The 17,907-nt window shown below is 44.7% G+C and overlaps 1 protein-coding gene across 4 annotated transcripts in view; it reads left to right on the top strand.

Annotated features, from left to right (window-relative positions):
• The window catches only part of SFMBT2 (Scm like with four mbt domains 2), a 108,757-nt gene that overhangs the window by 54,088 nt on the left and 36,762 nt on the right, over positions 1 to 17,907 (top strand). For all 4 annotated transcript variants that reach the window (XM_039730922.1, XM_039730920.1, XM_039730921.1 and 1 more), the window contains 3 exons: positions 193 to 290; positions 12,589 to 12,690; positions 13,344 to 13,491. In XM_039730922.1, the coding sequence (XP_039586856.1) occupies positions 193 to 290; positions 12,589 to 12,690; positions 13,344 to 13,491 (348 nt within the window). The remainder of the gene's footprint in view (positions 1 to 192; positions 291 to 12,588; positions 12,691 to 13,343; positions 13,492 to 17,907) is intronic.

Here is a 17,907-nt window from a genome sequence, read left to right as displayed (position 1 = left end):
TGCCCCTGCTAGCTGCTTTTGTGTTGAATTTATCCATGCTGCACAGCTTGGAGTATAGACACTGTTCATTTCTCTTGCTCTGTCCATTCATATGACTTAAGAACTTTAGTCTTCCAAAAACGTTTGATCTCCTAACAGTCACCTCTTGGTTTTGTTGTTCTTTTTTTCTTTTTGTTATTGTCATCCCTTTAGATATCTATTCTCTGAAGACTATAACTGAGTGGAAATGCGCTCTGGAAAAATCCCTTAATGATGCAGCAAATTTTCCTCTTCCAATGGAAGTGTTCAAGGTAAAAATACTTTTCCTTTGCTTGTGGAACCCCTGATGAATAAATATCATGCCATGTTTAGTAGCTAATGTTAAACTTTCTCTGGAAAGGCCTTTGCTGTAATACATAACCATGGAAGGTCACAAGTTGGATGTTTGTATAAAACACTTTTTATGTGGGGACTTATTTCTTGGTTGGTGTTTCTGGTGGCTGGGGGTGACCAGCAGGGATTTCTCCAGTTATTTTTCCTGTGTCTTACTCTGTTAGATCTGTGCAAAGACATCATACATAACTGCAATAGTAAGGCTATGAATATAAAAGTTTACACAAGCTGGACAGATTTCTGTAAGCCTTGCACCAAAGGTTTCACCTGATTGCAAGCCACAAGGTAGAGAAACCTCCCTCAGGGACCTGTAGAGGAAATGAGAGATGATTTTGTTCCTACATCTTCTTTTTTTTAAATTTCTTTATTCTCACTCTGGTGCTTCAGCCCCAAGACACTACCTTTAATTTCCCCTGTAAATCTGTACTGCTGTTAACCATGGTGGCTCGAGGTGATCCTGATTTACAGCTGTGCCTGCCTGGTTTCCAGCAGTTCCATCCTGGCTGGGGTGGGATGGGCAGTGGGAGGATGCTCAGGGAGGTGTGTGAGAGCACAGCAGTGCCCCCTCTTGCTTGGGGACCTGCTGGACCAGGCTGCCCTCCCCACCAGCAGCCTGGCGACCCTCTGGGTTCCTTCCCAGCCCACTGGGATACTCCAAAACATCCCTGGATTTGGTGTAGTTCATGTGTGGATGTGGCACTTGCTGGTGGCCTTGGCAGTGCTGGGTTAATGGTTGAACTTGGACCTTCGAGGGCTTTCTGACTGAAACAATTTGATGGTTCTATAATTGGAATAAGTCTCTTACCATGTCCCATTCTGGCTGCCACAAAACCCCAGTGCCACCTTCACCCTCCCTGCAGGGATGTGCCAGCAGCTTCCCACGAGGCATCCAGGCTCCTTGCCCAGCTGGGATGCACTCAAATTAGCAACATTAATTTGGGGACGCTTTGCTAATAGCCCAGGCTCTTTGGCAGTGTGGCAGCTCTGCTGTGCTGGGAGAAGAGGGAAGATTGGAGTTGGACTTGGGCATGGATGTGGGCTTGAGGAGCCCTGTGTTGGGATGGAAGTGGCGTGCAGAGAGTTCTGGGTCTCTGCCATTCATCTCATCCAAGGCTTCCATCTGCCAACTCTATTAAAAGTTTGCATTGGCAGCTTCAAGATCAAAAATGCTTTGTGTGGGGCAGGGATTAAATCACAGAAGGGAATTTCTAATGTGTAAATTTTATTCCTGTCTGTGTGAAAGAGGGAAGAATGTTTCTGATGAGGCTCGTGAAACATCCTTTTTAAAAAAAAAGTTTATGACTAACAGCTGTGTTGCTGGCTCTTCCCAGTGTGCCAGACTTATACCCACTTAATTATTGCATGCAGGTCATAAATTTGAATTCAGCTAATCCCAGTTGCTGTGCTGTGTGCTTGGAGCTTGCAAAGATGTTCCTCTTAGAAGACGGTGCAAAACCTTGGAATGCTTGAATGGCCCAAGAGTACGGTTACTTTGGGGCCAAATGTGGGAAAAATGTCAATGTTTAGGTCCATTATTAGGTCTAGGACTTATCTGTTTATCATAATGTGGAAGGTGAGCACAAGATGAGCAGAATTCAGATTTTGGTGATGTCTGAGCCCTGGTTCTGGTGCTGGGAAAGCAGGAGACTGAATAAGTTTTCTGTGTGTGGGCATCACTTTATTCTGCCCATTTAGGGTGAATCAACCCCATTTTGTACATCTTCATTAAGGAGGAGAAGAAAAGATGTCATCTGTGCCTGTGAGCAAGTCTTCCTCTAGTAATGACTTAAACATGAGTTAAGGCTTTAGGAGAATATCTGGGAGTAAACTCAACTGATCTTGCAAAGAAAGACAAGGATTATGTGTGGGACCTTCAAGTAGAATCCCAGATGCCACCAAAGAGTGTCATATCCAAAGGTGTCTTTTATAACTTCCTTTTAATTTTAATTTTTTATATTTTATTTACAAACCCAGCACAGAAGTAGTGTCTCTACACGGTGCCTGGGGCTCCTTGCTCTTGTAGCTGTTGTTTGTTAGATGAGATAAAAAACACAAGGTTTGGCAGCTGGCAACTCCTAGAGATCTTCTGGAAAGCTGAAAATGTCTACTTTGGCAGAGATGGTGGCTGCACACTGAGCAGTTACATTCTGTTTTTTCCACATTTCCCTGCAGAATTCCCTGGCTGAGCAGGGTGTAGGTGTGTGCTTGCTCTTCATGAGCACTGGGCTGGATTATGGCTTAAATCCATGTTGTCCTTAAAGCTGTGCATGACTGAGGGAAGTGTCACTGTAGTGCCATCAAGCTGTCCCCAGGAGGTGGCACTGGCAGAGCAGAGCCACATTTGTAGGGTGAGAAGCAGCTGCTCTCAGGAGTCTGTCAGCCCATTGCTGCTGTGACACTCCTCAGTTTTGGTGTCACAGGGGTTGGGTTCTGCCTGAGAACTCAAAAACCACGGGTTTGAGCCTGAATTATCAGTGCTCAGAAGTGTGGCAGAGCTGAGCTTGGCATGTGGTGGTCTTCAGCAGCAGTTCCAAAAACCCCTTGCAGAAGCACAGCCCTGATGCCCTCTTGGCATCCAGGGAGAGGACACCAGACCACATGAGCCAGTTGCAAAAATCAGGAGAGAAGGCTGCAAACAGGATTTTTTTTTTCTTCTTTTTTTTTTCCTGGTGCTGTTTTACACTTGGCCATATGTTGGAAGTGTTTGTAAAATGCTTTAGGATCCTTTGAGAAAGGAACATGATGTTTAACTGTCACAAAATGCTGCTATTATGCAGCTACTAAACATAGTGTTTTGCAAACTGCACATCCTGGAATAAATTTTCCTGCTCACAAAAGCTTTTTGCAATGCACCTGCTATTTTGTCGTTCCCATGCTTTTCAGAAAACATGTTGATCCTTGAAGAAAAATAAATACAGACAGAGTTTTCAAGGATGTTTGAACGGCTTAGGAGCACAAATCCTTCCAAAAGGCCACAACCCAAGGACATGTGTCCTTTGCTGTGTCTGCTCTGATTCCGGGGTGCTGTTGGGATGCTCCCACACTTGGTTTGGTACTGGCTGTAAATGGTGGCGTGGGCTTCAGGTGACACCTGATAAAATGGTTAGGGCTTGTTGTGAATAAAGGTGGTCAGAATGTTACCAGGGCCTGATTTCAAGTTAAGCGGAACAATTTCAGTGGTTTGCTTCAGTGCTGGCATTGCTGGTGCTCTCTAAGAGGGAGCCATGCTCCAAACACAGCCCTAATAGTACAAACCAGTGCATATTTTAGAGTTACAGCCCAGCAGCTTGTGTAAGATGAACGGGTTTCATTTCCTGGAGAGAGGCAGACAGGAGATCCTGGATATCCTCTCTGACCTTCCATTCTGCTTTCTCCATTCTCCTGTGCCAGATCTGTGCATCCCATGTAGATGTGGTGGATCCTCACCTCAGACACATGTGTCTGGGCAAGTGAATCCTACCTAGGATTTTGGGTGCTCATCATCTTTCCTTGGGTTTTGCATGTTGGCATCCTGTTCCCAATTCCTGTGAAGTGAATCCTGATGACTGGCTTGGATGGAGCTGTTACCAGCCACATCCCTAAACCAAATCCTGATAAACTGCTTGAAGAGCAGCTAGGAGAGAGAGGTGTCAGATATCTAAGGCAGGTAGAAGTTCCTGGTTTATAGCCTTTGGTCGCATTCTTCTACCCTTCTCCTTTCCTGAAGTTGTTTTTTGTTCTTTCCAGCTCTAAATCTTTCTAGCAAAAACCCCTCTTTATTATGCCCAGCCCCGTGTTCCCTGTTCCCCTATTTCTGACTGAAGCTTCTGGATGTCTCCTGTTACCAGTTAATAGTATTAATTAATACTAAAACTAATGACATGGAAGGAATCAGTTGGGACAGATCTCTCCTAAGGAGACAGATGGAGGCACCATCCACCACCCAGGCAAAAGCTGTCCCAAAAATTATGGACAGAGTGGTGCTTCTATTTCTACACTCAAAAGCCCAAAGAGTAATATTGAACAGGACTCCTTCCTACCAAAAAAAAAAAAAAAAAATTTCCATTGGATGAACTGTGCATTTTAGTAGTGAGAGTAAGAGCAGTGCTTTCTCCAAGATGTTGATGGGGTTATTTTTAAAAAAAGGAAGACAAGATCTCTCAGAAAGACAACATCTCTCAGAATTTAGTGACCATTGTGGTTGTTTCAGAGTGTTTTCTATGCTGGAAGAGTTTAAATTAGAGAAACTCATGGGATCCTTTTAACTCGTAGACAATCCTGACCTGGCTGCATGAGTAGCCCTGAAGCCCAACAGGGTTTTTGTGTCTTCATCCCCCTCAGTGGATGGGCACGTGCTGCTGCAGCAGCTTGAGAGGAGCGTGCCTTTGGTCTCCCTTGGAAGCCAAGCCCCAATCCCAGCTCCTTCATGCCCTGATGCTTGGCTAGCCCTGGCTTGGCACGCTGTTCTTTAATAACCCGTGAGTTGCCGCGTTGTCTGCAGGCTGCCAGATTATTTATACTCCATCTGTTCTCCCCCAGCCGTGGGCTCGCCAGCCCTTCTCCATGGCTGCTGTTTGCCTGGCTGGGAGACGTGCATGGTGTCTTGGTTTGGAAGGACAGGTGTCTGCTAAGGAAGGCAGAAACCTCCCCTGAAATAGTAAATGTAAACGACCTCCCTCCGAATTGTTATAAATTTGAAATTGAGGGGGAGCTCTCAGGAAAAAATACAGGAGCAGGAATAACAGTTGTTTATTAGGAAAGAAAAGGATAAAATAAAAAATGCAGTAAACTAAAACAATGCTGACAGAGTCAGAATACAACCTGACACCCTGTTGGTCAGGGTCTTGGTAGCAGTCCAATTGCAATTGTGGCTGTAGCCCTCCTGGAGTATCAGGTGTGGTTCTGTTGGAGCAGGGATCCTGTGGAAAGGTGTAGTTTTCCTCTGAAGATCCAGTGGAAGAGGCAGCTGCTCCTCTGGGAGTCCAGTGGAGAAGCTGTGTTGGTGTTCCAAAACTCAAGATTATACCTGGGTAGGAATGCTTGGCTCCTCCCTCTGGGATCACATCTCCCAGTGGGATGCTGTAGTTCTTACCAGTCATGCAGTGACATTCAATAGCCTGTTATCAGCACATGTCTCCCCTGAGGGAGGAGTGGGTGTGGAAGAGATAAGGAAAACTGCCCAAGAACCAAGGGACACCACAGAGGGAGTAAGGATGTCTTTGATACCAAAGGGTGAGATGGAGCCTGGTGCTCTGTGAGCAGTGAACAGCTCTAACCCTGTCCAGCTCCCTCCTGGCTGTCCTAGGCTGTGCAAGGATTTGGGCTGGGAGAGCAATCCAAGGAGGTGGGCAAAGCCAGGCCCTGTTTGAGGTGCCCCCAGGGTCTGTTTGGCAGCACCATATGAAAGTCAGGGTTAGGAGAGAAAAGCTAGAGGCAGTTCAAGCCAAGCAGATGGGATGAGTGAGAACCAGATCCCTCAGCCTTCCTCATCCCTCTGGCATCTGTAGTTTTCTTCATTACATGCTGGGGTCTCTCAGGAAGTGGAGAGGTCAGCAGAAGAGCCTTGTTTAGTTGAATCACTGCATCCAGCCTTGTTGTGAGGAAGTTTGTGACATCCTGAGCTCCTGCCTTCCACATCCCTGGGCAGTGTTTTTTGCTGACAGAGGCTGATGTGCAGCTACAGCAGCATCTGCTCCCATGTACAAGGTGGTGATATCTAGAAGTCACCAATTTTAGGGCATTTTGCAAGGGCATGTAGTGATGGGGCAAAGGGGAACGGCTTAAAACTGAAAAAGGGAAGGTTTCGATCAGATATTAGGAAGAAAGAATTTATAAAGAATAATGGAGGGTTGGTGAGGCCTTGGCACAGGTTGTCCAGAAGTTGTGGCTGCCCCATCCCTGGAAGTGTCCAAGGCCAGGTTGGATGGGGCTTGGAGCAACCTGGGATAGTGGAAAGTGTCCCTGCACATGGCAGAGGCTTTGAAATAAGATGATCATTAATGCCTGTTCCAACCCAAACCATTCCATGTGTCTACTATTGTATGATCTAAAGGTGAATTAATGTCCTCAAAGAAAGCAAAAGCAGCTGTGGTTTGTAGCTGTTTTTCAGGGTGGTTGCAGCTAATAATGTGTATTGAATGTGCTCCTGATCCTCTCTGCTCTCACAAATTCCTGTTGATTTCTCCGTAATAATTCTTCCCATGATGTTACTTCAGGCAGCCTCAGTCCCTCCTCACAGTCGAGGGGCTGTGTGTTGAGGGGGTGTGAGCAGAGACACTGCTGGTTTCACTCTGAGCACTCAAGTAGCTGTTCCCACCTGTTCCACCCTTTATTTGTGACTTTACCCTCCATGAAACAGGACCTGGGCGTGTAACGCAACTGGCACTTGCGAAGCGCTGTTGCTCTGAGATGCTAAAAAACCCAAACCAAACACACCAAAAAAACCCCAAGTGGATGAATATCCATCTCTTTTACCTCTGCCCATGCTACCAGTGGCCAGGCAGAGCTAAGCAGGCGCTGTGTGGGAGGGGATCTTTGCCCCAGTGCCATCTGCGGCGGCCCGAGCCATACGGAGAAGGTGTGCTTGGATTTCGACTGGCTACTCTGCAATGTTGCTGTTTCTATGGTAACTATTTTTTATTCAACAAGAGGAGCTTAAAATCCGTAGGGCTAAATCCAATCCTCGGCAGAAGCATCTGCAGTTTTTCAAGGGGCTCTTCAGTTAGGTGCAGGTTGTAGCTGGCTCTCGTTGCTTCAGGGTTGTGGTGTCTCTAAAACCTCCCTCCCGGCACTCCTTCCTTGTCATTCCACCCCACATCTCTACATTTTGGTCTTTCTCTGGTGGCTCTTGTCAGAACAAGGGGACAGTCTGCGCGTGTTGTGCCTTACAGGGATTTCTGTCTCCCTGCAGAGAGTGCACCTTCAGGGAAAATTGCTCCGTGTTTAGCAAAGGAAGTTGGTGAATCACAAACAAGACTGATTCATCTGCAAATCATGCATTGGGTAGCGTTGCTTTCTTTATTGCCTCTTTTTTTCTTTTTCTCAATTAAAAAAAACAAATGCCAGATTCCTGTGGAGGCAGTTTAACCACTGCTGTTACTGTGTTTGTGACTGGTTCCCACACGTGAGCTTTGTGATTAAAATTAGGCTATTAGAAACAGCCAGTTTCTTGGAAAATTAGAGAGAAAACACGGAGGGGAAGTGATTTCTCCAAAAATAAAAACCAAACCAACTAATATGTTCCTAGTTATACCAGATGGGGCCTGCTCCTCTCTGTCCTTTATTAGGGTAAACCAAGAAAGATAGGACTGAAGGCAAGAGTAGTTCACACTGTTAGGTTAAAGGAGGCTCAGGTCAATAATTTATTAAGTGGTCAGTGTTTCTAATCAGCCTCTCAACCTCACAGCTTTTCAGCATTCAGACTTAGTTCTGAATTTTGCATGAAGTTTCAGTTTTGTAATTTGTGTGCATCTGACTGTTCTGGACCAAAAGAGCCCTGACTTTTAAGAATATTTGAAAATAAGCCTGAAATTTGAAAATTAGACACAAATGAGAGCCTTTTGCTCTTTTCTATACACTGTGTAAGCTGCTGTGTTTGAAATTTTATTACTCCAGTGGTCTTGAGCAGAATGGGCTAAAAATGGACATTTCACAATCTGAAAGTGATGCCCTTCATTGGGTTTGGGAACACAGACAGAGCAACCAGCTCAGAGTGCAGCTTCCCTGAGTGTCACAGACAAAAGCAGCTTAGCCAAGTTCTCCTGCTCTATCAGCTTTACCCAGTGCACTGTAAAATTACCTGAGCTCCACTCTTGTGACATGGACAAAATTGAGTTTATTTACAGCCAAATGGCATTTTTTAGAAGAAATTGCATTTGTTGACCTGGTATTTAGCTACCAGCTTGGGCAAATGGCAGGGATGATTTTGAAATTTATGAGTCCATCACCTAAAACTAATACTTACTGACTTAATTATCAAGATTTAAGCATGTCACCCACACAGGTACTTCCCTAAGCTTACTCAGATCCTGAAGAGTTGCAGTGCTTTTTTAAATCTGCTTGTGGATCTCTTTTAGAGTGACATTTAGGCTGCCATGTCACCTGGTATTTCTGAAATGCACTGCTAGTGGCTTGTTAGCTGTGAGGGAAAAAAAAATGTGGCTATCTCAGATCCTGAAGAAAGAAGGGAGTTTGGGAAGGGAATTAATTCCCCTAATCTGGGAATTTGGAGCCTGTTTCTGCTCCCAGCACTGTGGCTAACTTGTTAGTTGACCTCCAGATGTTGCAGTTCCCAGCCCCGTGTGTGATGCTGGATGCAGTGCCCATCAGTAATTTTTGCAGAATAATTACAGAAACACAAGCCATGTAAAGATGGGAATCATGGTGCAGATGTGTATCAAAGCAGGGCTGTCTTTCAGGTGGCCCAGAGGGTCACAGCCTGTGCATTTGCAAACGCACCCCCTGCTCTGAAGCTGTGAGCGTGGGGCTGAGTTTAATTGCTTTTTTTGGGATTATAGTGAGAGCTGTGACAGCTCTGGCTGTTGCCAGTGGGTTTGTACTGTGAGTGACAGACGTTCATTGAGGGCTTTTGCAGTGCTCCACTCATTACCCCTGAGCTGTAATCCATCACGTTGGAGACTGTGACCCTTGGAGTGAGCAGCTGTGGTGCCCGTGCCACGTTAATTTGTTGAATGTTTTGTGGCATGATTTTTCACTTTGCTCTAAGGGACTCTCCTGCATCCTTGTTGATTGTCAGTCCAGGTCACTTGGCTGCTCCTCAGCAGCCAGAGGGGTTTCCATTGCCCTCTCAGGGCTTGTGAACCCCAGGACAGGCGATCTGCTGGTATAAATTATGGAATTACAGAATCATTGCCTCATTTGGTTTGGAAAACACCTCCAAGATCAAGTCCAGCCATTAACCCAGCACTGCCAAGCCCACCACTAACCCATGTCCTCAAATGGCACATCTACACAACTCTTAAATCCCTCCAGGGATGGTAACTCAGACACTTCCCTGGGCAGCCTGTGCCAGTGCTTGGCAGCACATTCAGTGCAAAAATCTTTCCTAATATCCAGAGCAAACTCCTGTGTGGTCAGCAAGGCTGCTCCTGGGAAGCACTGACTGCCAGCAGGAGTAAAGGCCCACCATGCAGGAGGCTTTAAAATGCTCCAGCTGGTCAAAACTATTCTGCCTGTTGATCTCCATTTCAAAGGAAATTGAGTCACTTGGAGAAGTCGCTAGAAAATAATGGCTGGTGACATCCTCACTGGTGGCACTGAATGCTGTGAAATAGCAGCAAAGGGTCGAATTCTGCCACCCATTATCATGTCAGGCATTTCTTTTGTTCAGCTGCAGAGTCTGGCTGGGACCAGGAGAAAGTCTCACCCCTCCAGTCCTCTCCTTGTAGCTGCTTTTATTAAACAGGCGTCTTCCTGTCAACGTGAATAAAGGGAAGAGAGAGCAGTTCATTATCCAGTGTATCACTTTGAGTCTAATACTAATTAAAAGCTTTGCCATCACTTCTCTGGAACCTATTCTTAGAAATTATGTAAATTAATTGGAGTTTTGAAGAGGAGCATATGCCAAATCCTAAGTAATTCCCTGCTGGCTGAGGCAGCTCCAGCACTGGAACTGGAGAATGGCATCAGGATTCTTTTTTCTTTCCTTTTGTGGCTGCAAAAATAAAGCTGCTTTGGTAAATTCTGATGATTCTCTTCAGCCAGTATTTGAGACAGATCAAATATCCAGACCCTGACCATTTTCCAGAGAGGTGCAATACAAGGGCTTTTTCACCATGAAAGCTTTTCCATCTCAAAAATGACATTTAACACAGAAAGGATTTTTACTTCCACAGCATTTATCTAAAGAAATGCATGTTTCTGCTTCAAAGAGGATTTTGACCCTCAAAAGGGAGACATACTTGAGATCCTGTGAACTCCCTTGTGAGTTCACTCTTGCTACTAATTTAATGGGGAAAATATTTGCTTGCTGTACTGAAAGACAAGGGAGATTTGATCCCAAGGTACACAGTGCTTTTGAAGTAAAATACTTTTAAATAATATTAGTGCTTTTTTCCCCCCATCTGATTATTTTTCCCCTTTGAAAAAAAGCCAAAACAAATAAAAGGAGAAGCACCAAAGAAAATGGTTCAGATAAAAAGGAGAAGCAGTGTGGTTTGGTGTCAGTATATTTTGGTCTCAATCAACAAATCACTTTAAAAGTTGATTAAACTACTTGCATGTTTAAAGATAAACATGATTAAGTACTCTGGTGGATCTTGGCTTATTACATATTGAGGCTGGATCCGAGCGTGAGTTGAATCATGGAACGTTTGTGGGGAGATGTTGATTCCAGATGCACATTTTGCAAAGTTGTCTTTTCTTTACAACCTCACCCCAAGCATTAAGAGAATCAGAGTGTGGATCCTCATGCAGGAGGAGGCAGCCCTCCAGTCCAAATGCTATTTTTTGCTTTAGGGGTTTAAAGTTCAGTGCTAATGATACTGGAGTTTTGCAGCCATCATCTTTTCCCTCTGAAGCTTTTTCAGTATTAAAGGTGGCAGTTTTTGATAAGACCTTAAAGCTCATCTCCTTCCAGTCCCCTGCCACAGGCAGTGACACCTTCCACTGTCCCAGGTTGCTGGCCTTGAGCACTTCCAGGGATGGACGTCCACAACTTCTCAGGGAAACCTGTCCTAGTGACTCAGTTCCCTCACAGTAAAGAATTTGTTCCTAATATCTGATCTAAATCTGCCTTTTTTCAGATTAAAACCATTCTGCCTCATCTATCATTGCATGCCCTTATGAAAAGGATGCTCAAACTCCTGGATGTCTCTGCTCCATCCTCAGCCATTAGTTTGTTTGGCTCTGGACCATTATTCTTATTTCCTCAGTTTTCTCATCAGTATTTTCTTCTCCTTTGAGACAAAATTCATTATTATTCCGTTGGTGTTTTTTTTTTCTGCTTTTTGGTTCTCACTAAAAAGGGCTCTGTAACACTGCAGGTTGGTAGGATGAAAACAACTATTCATTTAGCTGTGGTTGGAGCTTGTAAAAATCCTTATCTCTAGCAGCAGTTGGAGTGTAAGATCCCAAAATAGAAGTTGTTAAGCCCTTACAAGTGCAGACAGTTCTTGGGAAAAGAAAGCACAATGAAACACAAGTTTGGATCAATAGAAAATCATTTTAGAGCAAGAATACCACATGTAGCAATGAATGTAGATGGGATTGTTGTTGCTAACCACTTATTAGATGGCAAGCTTTATGCATGTATTTTGGAGTAGTCTGTGAGTGTGTGGTAAATACAGCATCATCTCTCTTCATGCTTGTATTGGCTAATGCACCAGTGGTTTAGAAATACTGTGGGACATTTTTATTGAATGAACACAAAATGCAGTCATTACCCTGGAATTAGGGTGGCAGCTTGTGTGCCTGCTAGATAGGGATCACAAGGGATGGAGTAATTAGGTGTTAAACTAAACTGGTGGTACACCAGGGAGTTGAATCTGGGTTGCTTCTGAATTTCAGGACTGCATCCCCAGAGCTGCTGTGGGGAACCCTCTGAGTGTGGCCTGTGGGTGCAGCCAGGTTTTATCCCAGGTGGAAGTGTTATGTTGGGGATGTACTTGAGCACAGCTGTCTGTTTTCCCTTCATCATGTTGTCTGGTTGCCCACATTTTGGGTCTGAGTTCACTGTCCAAGCTCTAATCCATTTCCAGTGTCCTGGCTGGAAAAAAATACCTTTCCATCTTGCCATCTTGGAGAAAAGCCCAGTGCTTGTTTTGGTGCCCTGCAGGTGCTGGACATCCATCAGGGTAAATCAGGGCCATGCTGAGCTGTTTGCATCCATCTTGTGCATTACCCTGGGGGGCTTCAGTTTGAGTCTTGCCACTCTCAGTTGCTCCCAGAGGGTGGTGGCTGTCAGAGATGGAGAGGCTCTGCCCATGGGAGATTTTCAGGCAGCAGTTTCTCAGCCTAGTTCTCATTTTGATGAGTACAGTCTCCTTGTGGACCAAATTCTGGTTGGATGCCTGAGGTGGACATACCCTGTGCTTCAGGTATGATGGGCTTGGTGCTGTAGATGTGGACTGAGGTTGTCCCCTCTCTTTCTGTGGCTGGATTGGCATGAAAAGAACATAGGAGCAGCTAAGTTGACAAAACCCACATGGACGTCTTTCAGGTGGATTTTCAGACGTATTGGCTGCTTCTTGGTGTCACCACATGTTCCTCTTCCCACAGGACCATGCTGACTTGAGAAACCACTTCTTCACTGTGGGGATGAAGCTGGAGGCAGTGAATATGAGGGAGCCATTTCATATCTGTCCTGCATCAGTGACCAAGGTGAGTGCTCAGAAAGGAGGGATGGAAAGAGCCTGTCTGGGAAACCCTTCCTGATTTTCACTACATTTAGGAAAAAAAAAAACGAACCAAGAGTGGTACTTAAGTGACTGGAGAGTATGTTAAGAAATAGGTTTAAAATCCATGTATATTCCTAATTAATTCTTTCCCACAAGCATCACCAGCTGATTCCATGCACTTAAAACCAGTGGTGATGAGCATGTTCATCTTAATCTTGCAAGCAAAAAAAAAAAAAAAGGATCCCTCTTTTGTCTTTGTCTCCCCTCCATCTATATGTATTTTCCCTGCACATCTGAGAAACCTTTGCAAATAGCTGAATGGAGGTGGTAGCTGGATATTTAATCCACACACTCAAATACAAGAGAGAGGAAGGCTCTGGTGTCTTCCGGATCATCTCCAGTCACTGCTCAGCTGTGGGACCCTGAACCTCAGCACTTTCCATTGTTTCATTTCACCCATCTCTAAAACTCAGGCTTTGATCTCTTGGGTAGAAACACTTGGATGAAAAGGTTTAGGTGGGAGCAAATTATTTTCAGTAGTTTGATCCCCAGGTTTGGCTGTTTCAGCTTTCCATGTTACCTAATGTTGCAACAAATCTAACCCCTGATTTTGGTCTCTTCTTTTTCATCCCTTAGGTTTTCAACAATCATTATTTACAAGTGACCATTGATGACTTGAGACCTGAACCCAGCAAAATCTCAATGCTTTGCCATGCAGATTCCCTGGGGATCTTGCCAATACAGTGGTGCCTTAAAAACGGAGTCAATCTCACACCTCCCAAGGGTTTGTATTCCTTCTCAGTGATTTTTGGAGTTATTCTGAAGGACATTTGCTTGTTATTATTGCCTTTCAAATTGTGGTGGTGGTTGCTGCAGAGCATCAGCTGAAGTATCTCAAGCCAGAGTAGTTCTCTGGAGTGATTGGGGCTGTTCTGGCTCCTACCAGCCCATGAACATCTCAGCAAATGTTTCTTGCTGGTGGATTGATGTCCCTGTTGCTTTGAAGTCTGATTAAGGCTTGTGAAATCCTCGTGAATTCCTGTGGGATGAATCCTAGCAGTTCTTTGTGAGTGTAGAGAGCAAAAGGAGCATTAAAAGTCCAATCACTGCAGAGGCAAACCCTGTTTCATCTGTGTCAGTACAACACTGAGGCCAAGCAAAGCTCCCAAATCTGAGTGTCTGAGCTAAAAACAGCTGCCTGCCCAGGAGTGTGGAGGGATTTCCTTGGCTGTCTCAACAAATCCCAGGGCACACTGCAAACAGTTTTCAGGTCAGATCCAGGAGAAACAGCCTCCAGCCCTGCTGTTCCTCAACTTCGTAGCAGTGCAGTTAATTACTCCCAACTTCAGACAACCACCTGTGGTGCCCTAGCAATATTTCTTTGCTTGCAAAATGTGTTGGTTCCCTGGAATTTCAGGTTTTTGAAGCTGGCTGGGTTGTTGATCTGTTGCCAGAAATCAGTGTTGCTTGGGAGTAAGAAATGCCTCAAAAAAAAAAAAAATGAAGCTAAGTTTTGTGTGTGAACTTTTGCCTTCATTTTGGAAAAAGCATGATGCTGCCAAACCCAGGGAAGGGAAGGGTTATTCCCTACCAGATTCAGAATCCTCTTATGTATATCCAGAGTGCTTCTTCGGCACATGTAATTTGAAATTCCCACCAAAGTCCTGGAGCCCTGTGCCTGCAGCTGCATATGGTGCATCCGTGATTGCTCTGCTGCTTCTGCTGAAATAAATCTGCTGTCTGGGGCTTCAGCTCTTCCTGCTAAAACCCAGGTGCAATGATAATGCCTGGGTAAGCACTCACTGATACTGGCCAGAAAAGTTGCTAGAAATCAAAGTAAATGGAATATTTTGGGTTTTTTCCACCCAAATTCACATGCAGCTTGCCCAGGCAGGATAATTAACTGAAAGAGATCATAGGCTTAAAAATTTCCATTCTATCCTGACACAAAGCCTGTCTGAGATGAGTTTTTTTGGGTCAAGTGTGTGCGAACTCTCTTTTAGATGCCAGCATTTGAAGACATATCTGAAGCATCTGTCACGTGAATATTTTTCAGCTTGTCCAGGTCTAATGGGACGTGTCCCTGCCCATGGCAGAGGGGTGGAACTGGGTCACCTTCCAGACCCCTTACAGCCCAAACCATTCTGTGATTCTGTGGTTCTATGATCTTGTGTGGTGCATGGTTATTGGGATCCACCTGGGCACCTGAGAAAGTGCAGAAAGTCTCTCCTTATCCCCCTGGTGAAAACCAATTTGGCTTTCTGCTGTGAGACCAGAAATCCTGGGGTAAAGCTATTAAAAAGGCATAGAGCCAGTGGCAGATAGATGCATTCTATGTGTTGCTTTATTTTTTATACTGTGTATAAGGGCTGCATGTACAAACTGAATTTTAGCACCTTAAAACCTTTTCCATGGGCAGACAGGTTCTTTGAGTTACTAAAATGTAATCAGATATTAGAATGAGTTATTTGAAAATGAACACAAACTAAACACAACAAAAACCACCAAAAAAGAAAGCAGATGGAAAGTGAAAAACATCCAAACCCCTGGTTAATGTAGACTTGACAAGGAGGTTTTCTGATCTCAAAATCAACTGGTTTTTTTGGTCAGAGCACTATGCCAGGTTGGGATATTGGAGTTTGGAGTCCTTTATTTGTCTGATAGCCATTCTCTTTCCTTTTTGCTTATCAGGGCTTTATTGAAGACAAACAAAGAGTAAATGGGTCATGAACAGGAGTTGCAAATATTTGCTACTTGAAATAGAGAGCAGTATTTTCTTGTACAGTGCCAAAAATGAATACCCATTAACTGCTGCTGTATAAACATTGAACAAGCTCTGTTTATATTTATTAGAGCAGGATTTATAGACCACTTCCCTTTAGAGTAACAATCATTGTTTTATGAGCTATTATTAAGTGGGGGAAAAACACTTTGATACTGCTCCTAGTTGTAAAGCTTACTAAGGAAAAGCCACTTCCAAAACCTCCAGTAGGTTTGTATTGTTATATTTGCTTCGAATTAGCTTCTAATGCTGGGCTCTTCCATGCCCAGAGCTGATGGCAAACACAGTGAAGGTGTAGCATGTTTGAGGAGCAGCAGCTGAGTTGTACAAACACAGCTCTCAGTGCTGTCCCTTGGGCTGAGCCTTCCAGGATGGCAGAGTGTGAATGCTGGGTGCTGATGGAGGCACTGGGCACCTGGTACCTCCCTGTGTGCTGAGGGAGGCAGCTGAGGGCAGGATCATGGAATCTGGGAGTCAGTGAGGCTGGAAAAGACCTCCAGGCAAGCTGGGTCATCTAGTCCAACTTTTGATAGCCATCTTGTCAACCAGACAAGGCACTGAGTGTCCAGCACTGAGTATGCAGTTGTTTCTTCACCATTTCCAGTGCCTGTGGCATTCACATTCTCTGAAAAAATCCCTTCGCCCAGGATTTTTCTCCTGGGAAGCTGAGAGGCCTCAGAGAAAAGGAAAACAATTCTTACCTCATTTTCTTCGCCTGTGTTGTGCCCATGTATGGAATGTGTTTGGAGATTGTTTACCCAAAGGTGATGGCCTGATTGGATTCTGGTGTGAGTTGTTTAGACTCATTGGCCAATTAGTGTCAAGCTGTGTCGGGACTCTGGAAAGAGTCACGAGTTTTCATTATTATGTTTTAGCATTGAGTAAGTATTTTTTCTGTATTCTTTAGTGTAGTTTAGTATAATATAGTATGGTAAAGTAATAAATTAGCCTTCTGAGAACACGGAGTCATATGCATCATTCCTGTCTTCGTCAGGGGGTGCCTTGCAAATACAATACCTGACAACGCTTTCAGTGAAGAAATTCTTCCTAATATCCACCCTGACCCTCCCCTAGTGCAGCTCTGTGCTGTTCCCTCTCCCCCTGTCCCAGTTTCCTGGAGCGGAGCCTGAGCCCCCTGGCTGTCCCCTCCTGTCAGGAGCTGTGCAGAGCCACAAGGGCCCCCCTGAGCCTCCTTTTCTCCAGGCTGAGCCCCTTCCCAGCTCCCTCAGGTGCTCCAGACCCTTCCCAGCTCCATTCCCTGGACAGCTCCAGCCCCTCCAGGGCTCTGTGGCCATGAAGGCCCAGAACCGGCCTCATCCCTCACTGTGAAAAGGCCACAAACAAGGCAGGGCTCGTGTGAAGTTAATTCCTGTGTGTTCCCCTCCTGGGATCCTCCCTGTGCTGCTGCAGTGAGTTATTTTTACCTCCCCACTGCCCTCCTGGGTTCTGTTCCTGCTGGAGCCTGAAGGGAAAGGGCTTCCAGTGGTTCCAGTGGTGCAGGGCTGGGTGGGCGGTTGTGTAGTGACAGCACAGTCAGGTTTTTGTACCTCACTAAACACCTCTAATGGCCTTTTCCATCCACTCTGACAAGATCTGTGTAGCTTAAAATTGAGATGCGAAACCCATCCGTGAGGGGTTTAAATTTGAGATAAAAAACGAGATGAAATGTGAAGAAAATACTGTTGCAGAAATGGTTAAAAACAGTTTTAAAAAAACCCAGTTAAACAGTTAAAAAACAGTGCAAGGATATTTTCTGAATGAAAAATGGCATTCTTTATAAGTAACTGCCCTTTTTTTCCTTCCCTGTGCATGTTTAGTTTTTTAATTATTATGCACTTTAATGCCCCATAGAGACAGGCATCGTAGCTCAAGGCTTTATCTCAGTAATTTGTTTGTCATGAATGCAATTACTAGGACTAGAAATCATCTTATCCAAGATACTTGGATCTTAGCAGGATGCTTGGCACGTTGTTTTCAAAAATTTTACCTCCTTTTTTTGGGATCTGGAAGACTGATAGGGGATTACACTCAGTATTCCAGTCCTCGCCTATAAAAAAAGTCACAATTTTCATTGTCATAAGTGATTCATTCACATTTGATCTTGAGTGTCCCTTTTGGAACATCAATGCAAAAGGCATTTAGGGATGTTCTGTGAAAGGAGGCCAGGCTGAGATTTGAAGGGAGATTGAGGGGAGAATTTGGCCTTTGGGTGACTCCTGAAACTTTCCAGTAAGAGTAGTTCTGCAGTAATGTCATTAGAGTACCCACAGGCCCCGGACAGGATTAGCACTCACTGGTTTCAAGCACTGCAAAAATAGAGACTTAAGAGGCAGGCAAAAAAACCCCAAAACAACCCAAAAGCAAATGAAAAAACCCCAAACATTTCTGTCCCAAGAATTTATTGCCTAAATTGCCAAG

The sequence above is a fragment of the Passer montanus genome, unplaced genomic scaffold (assembly GCF_014805655.1).
Source record: "Passer montanus isolate IOZ18808 unplaced genomic scaffold, ASM1480565v1 scaffold74, whole genome shotgun sequence".
NCBI classification, from domain to species: domain Eukaryota; kingdom Metazoa; phylum Chordata; class Aves; order Passeriformes; family Passeridae; genus Passer; species Passer montanus.
This window is presented reverse-complemented; position numbering and strand designations above follow the sequence as displayed.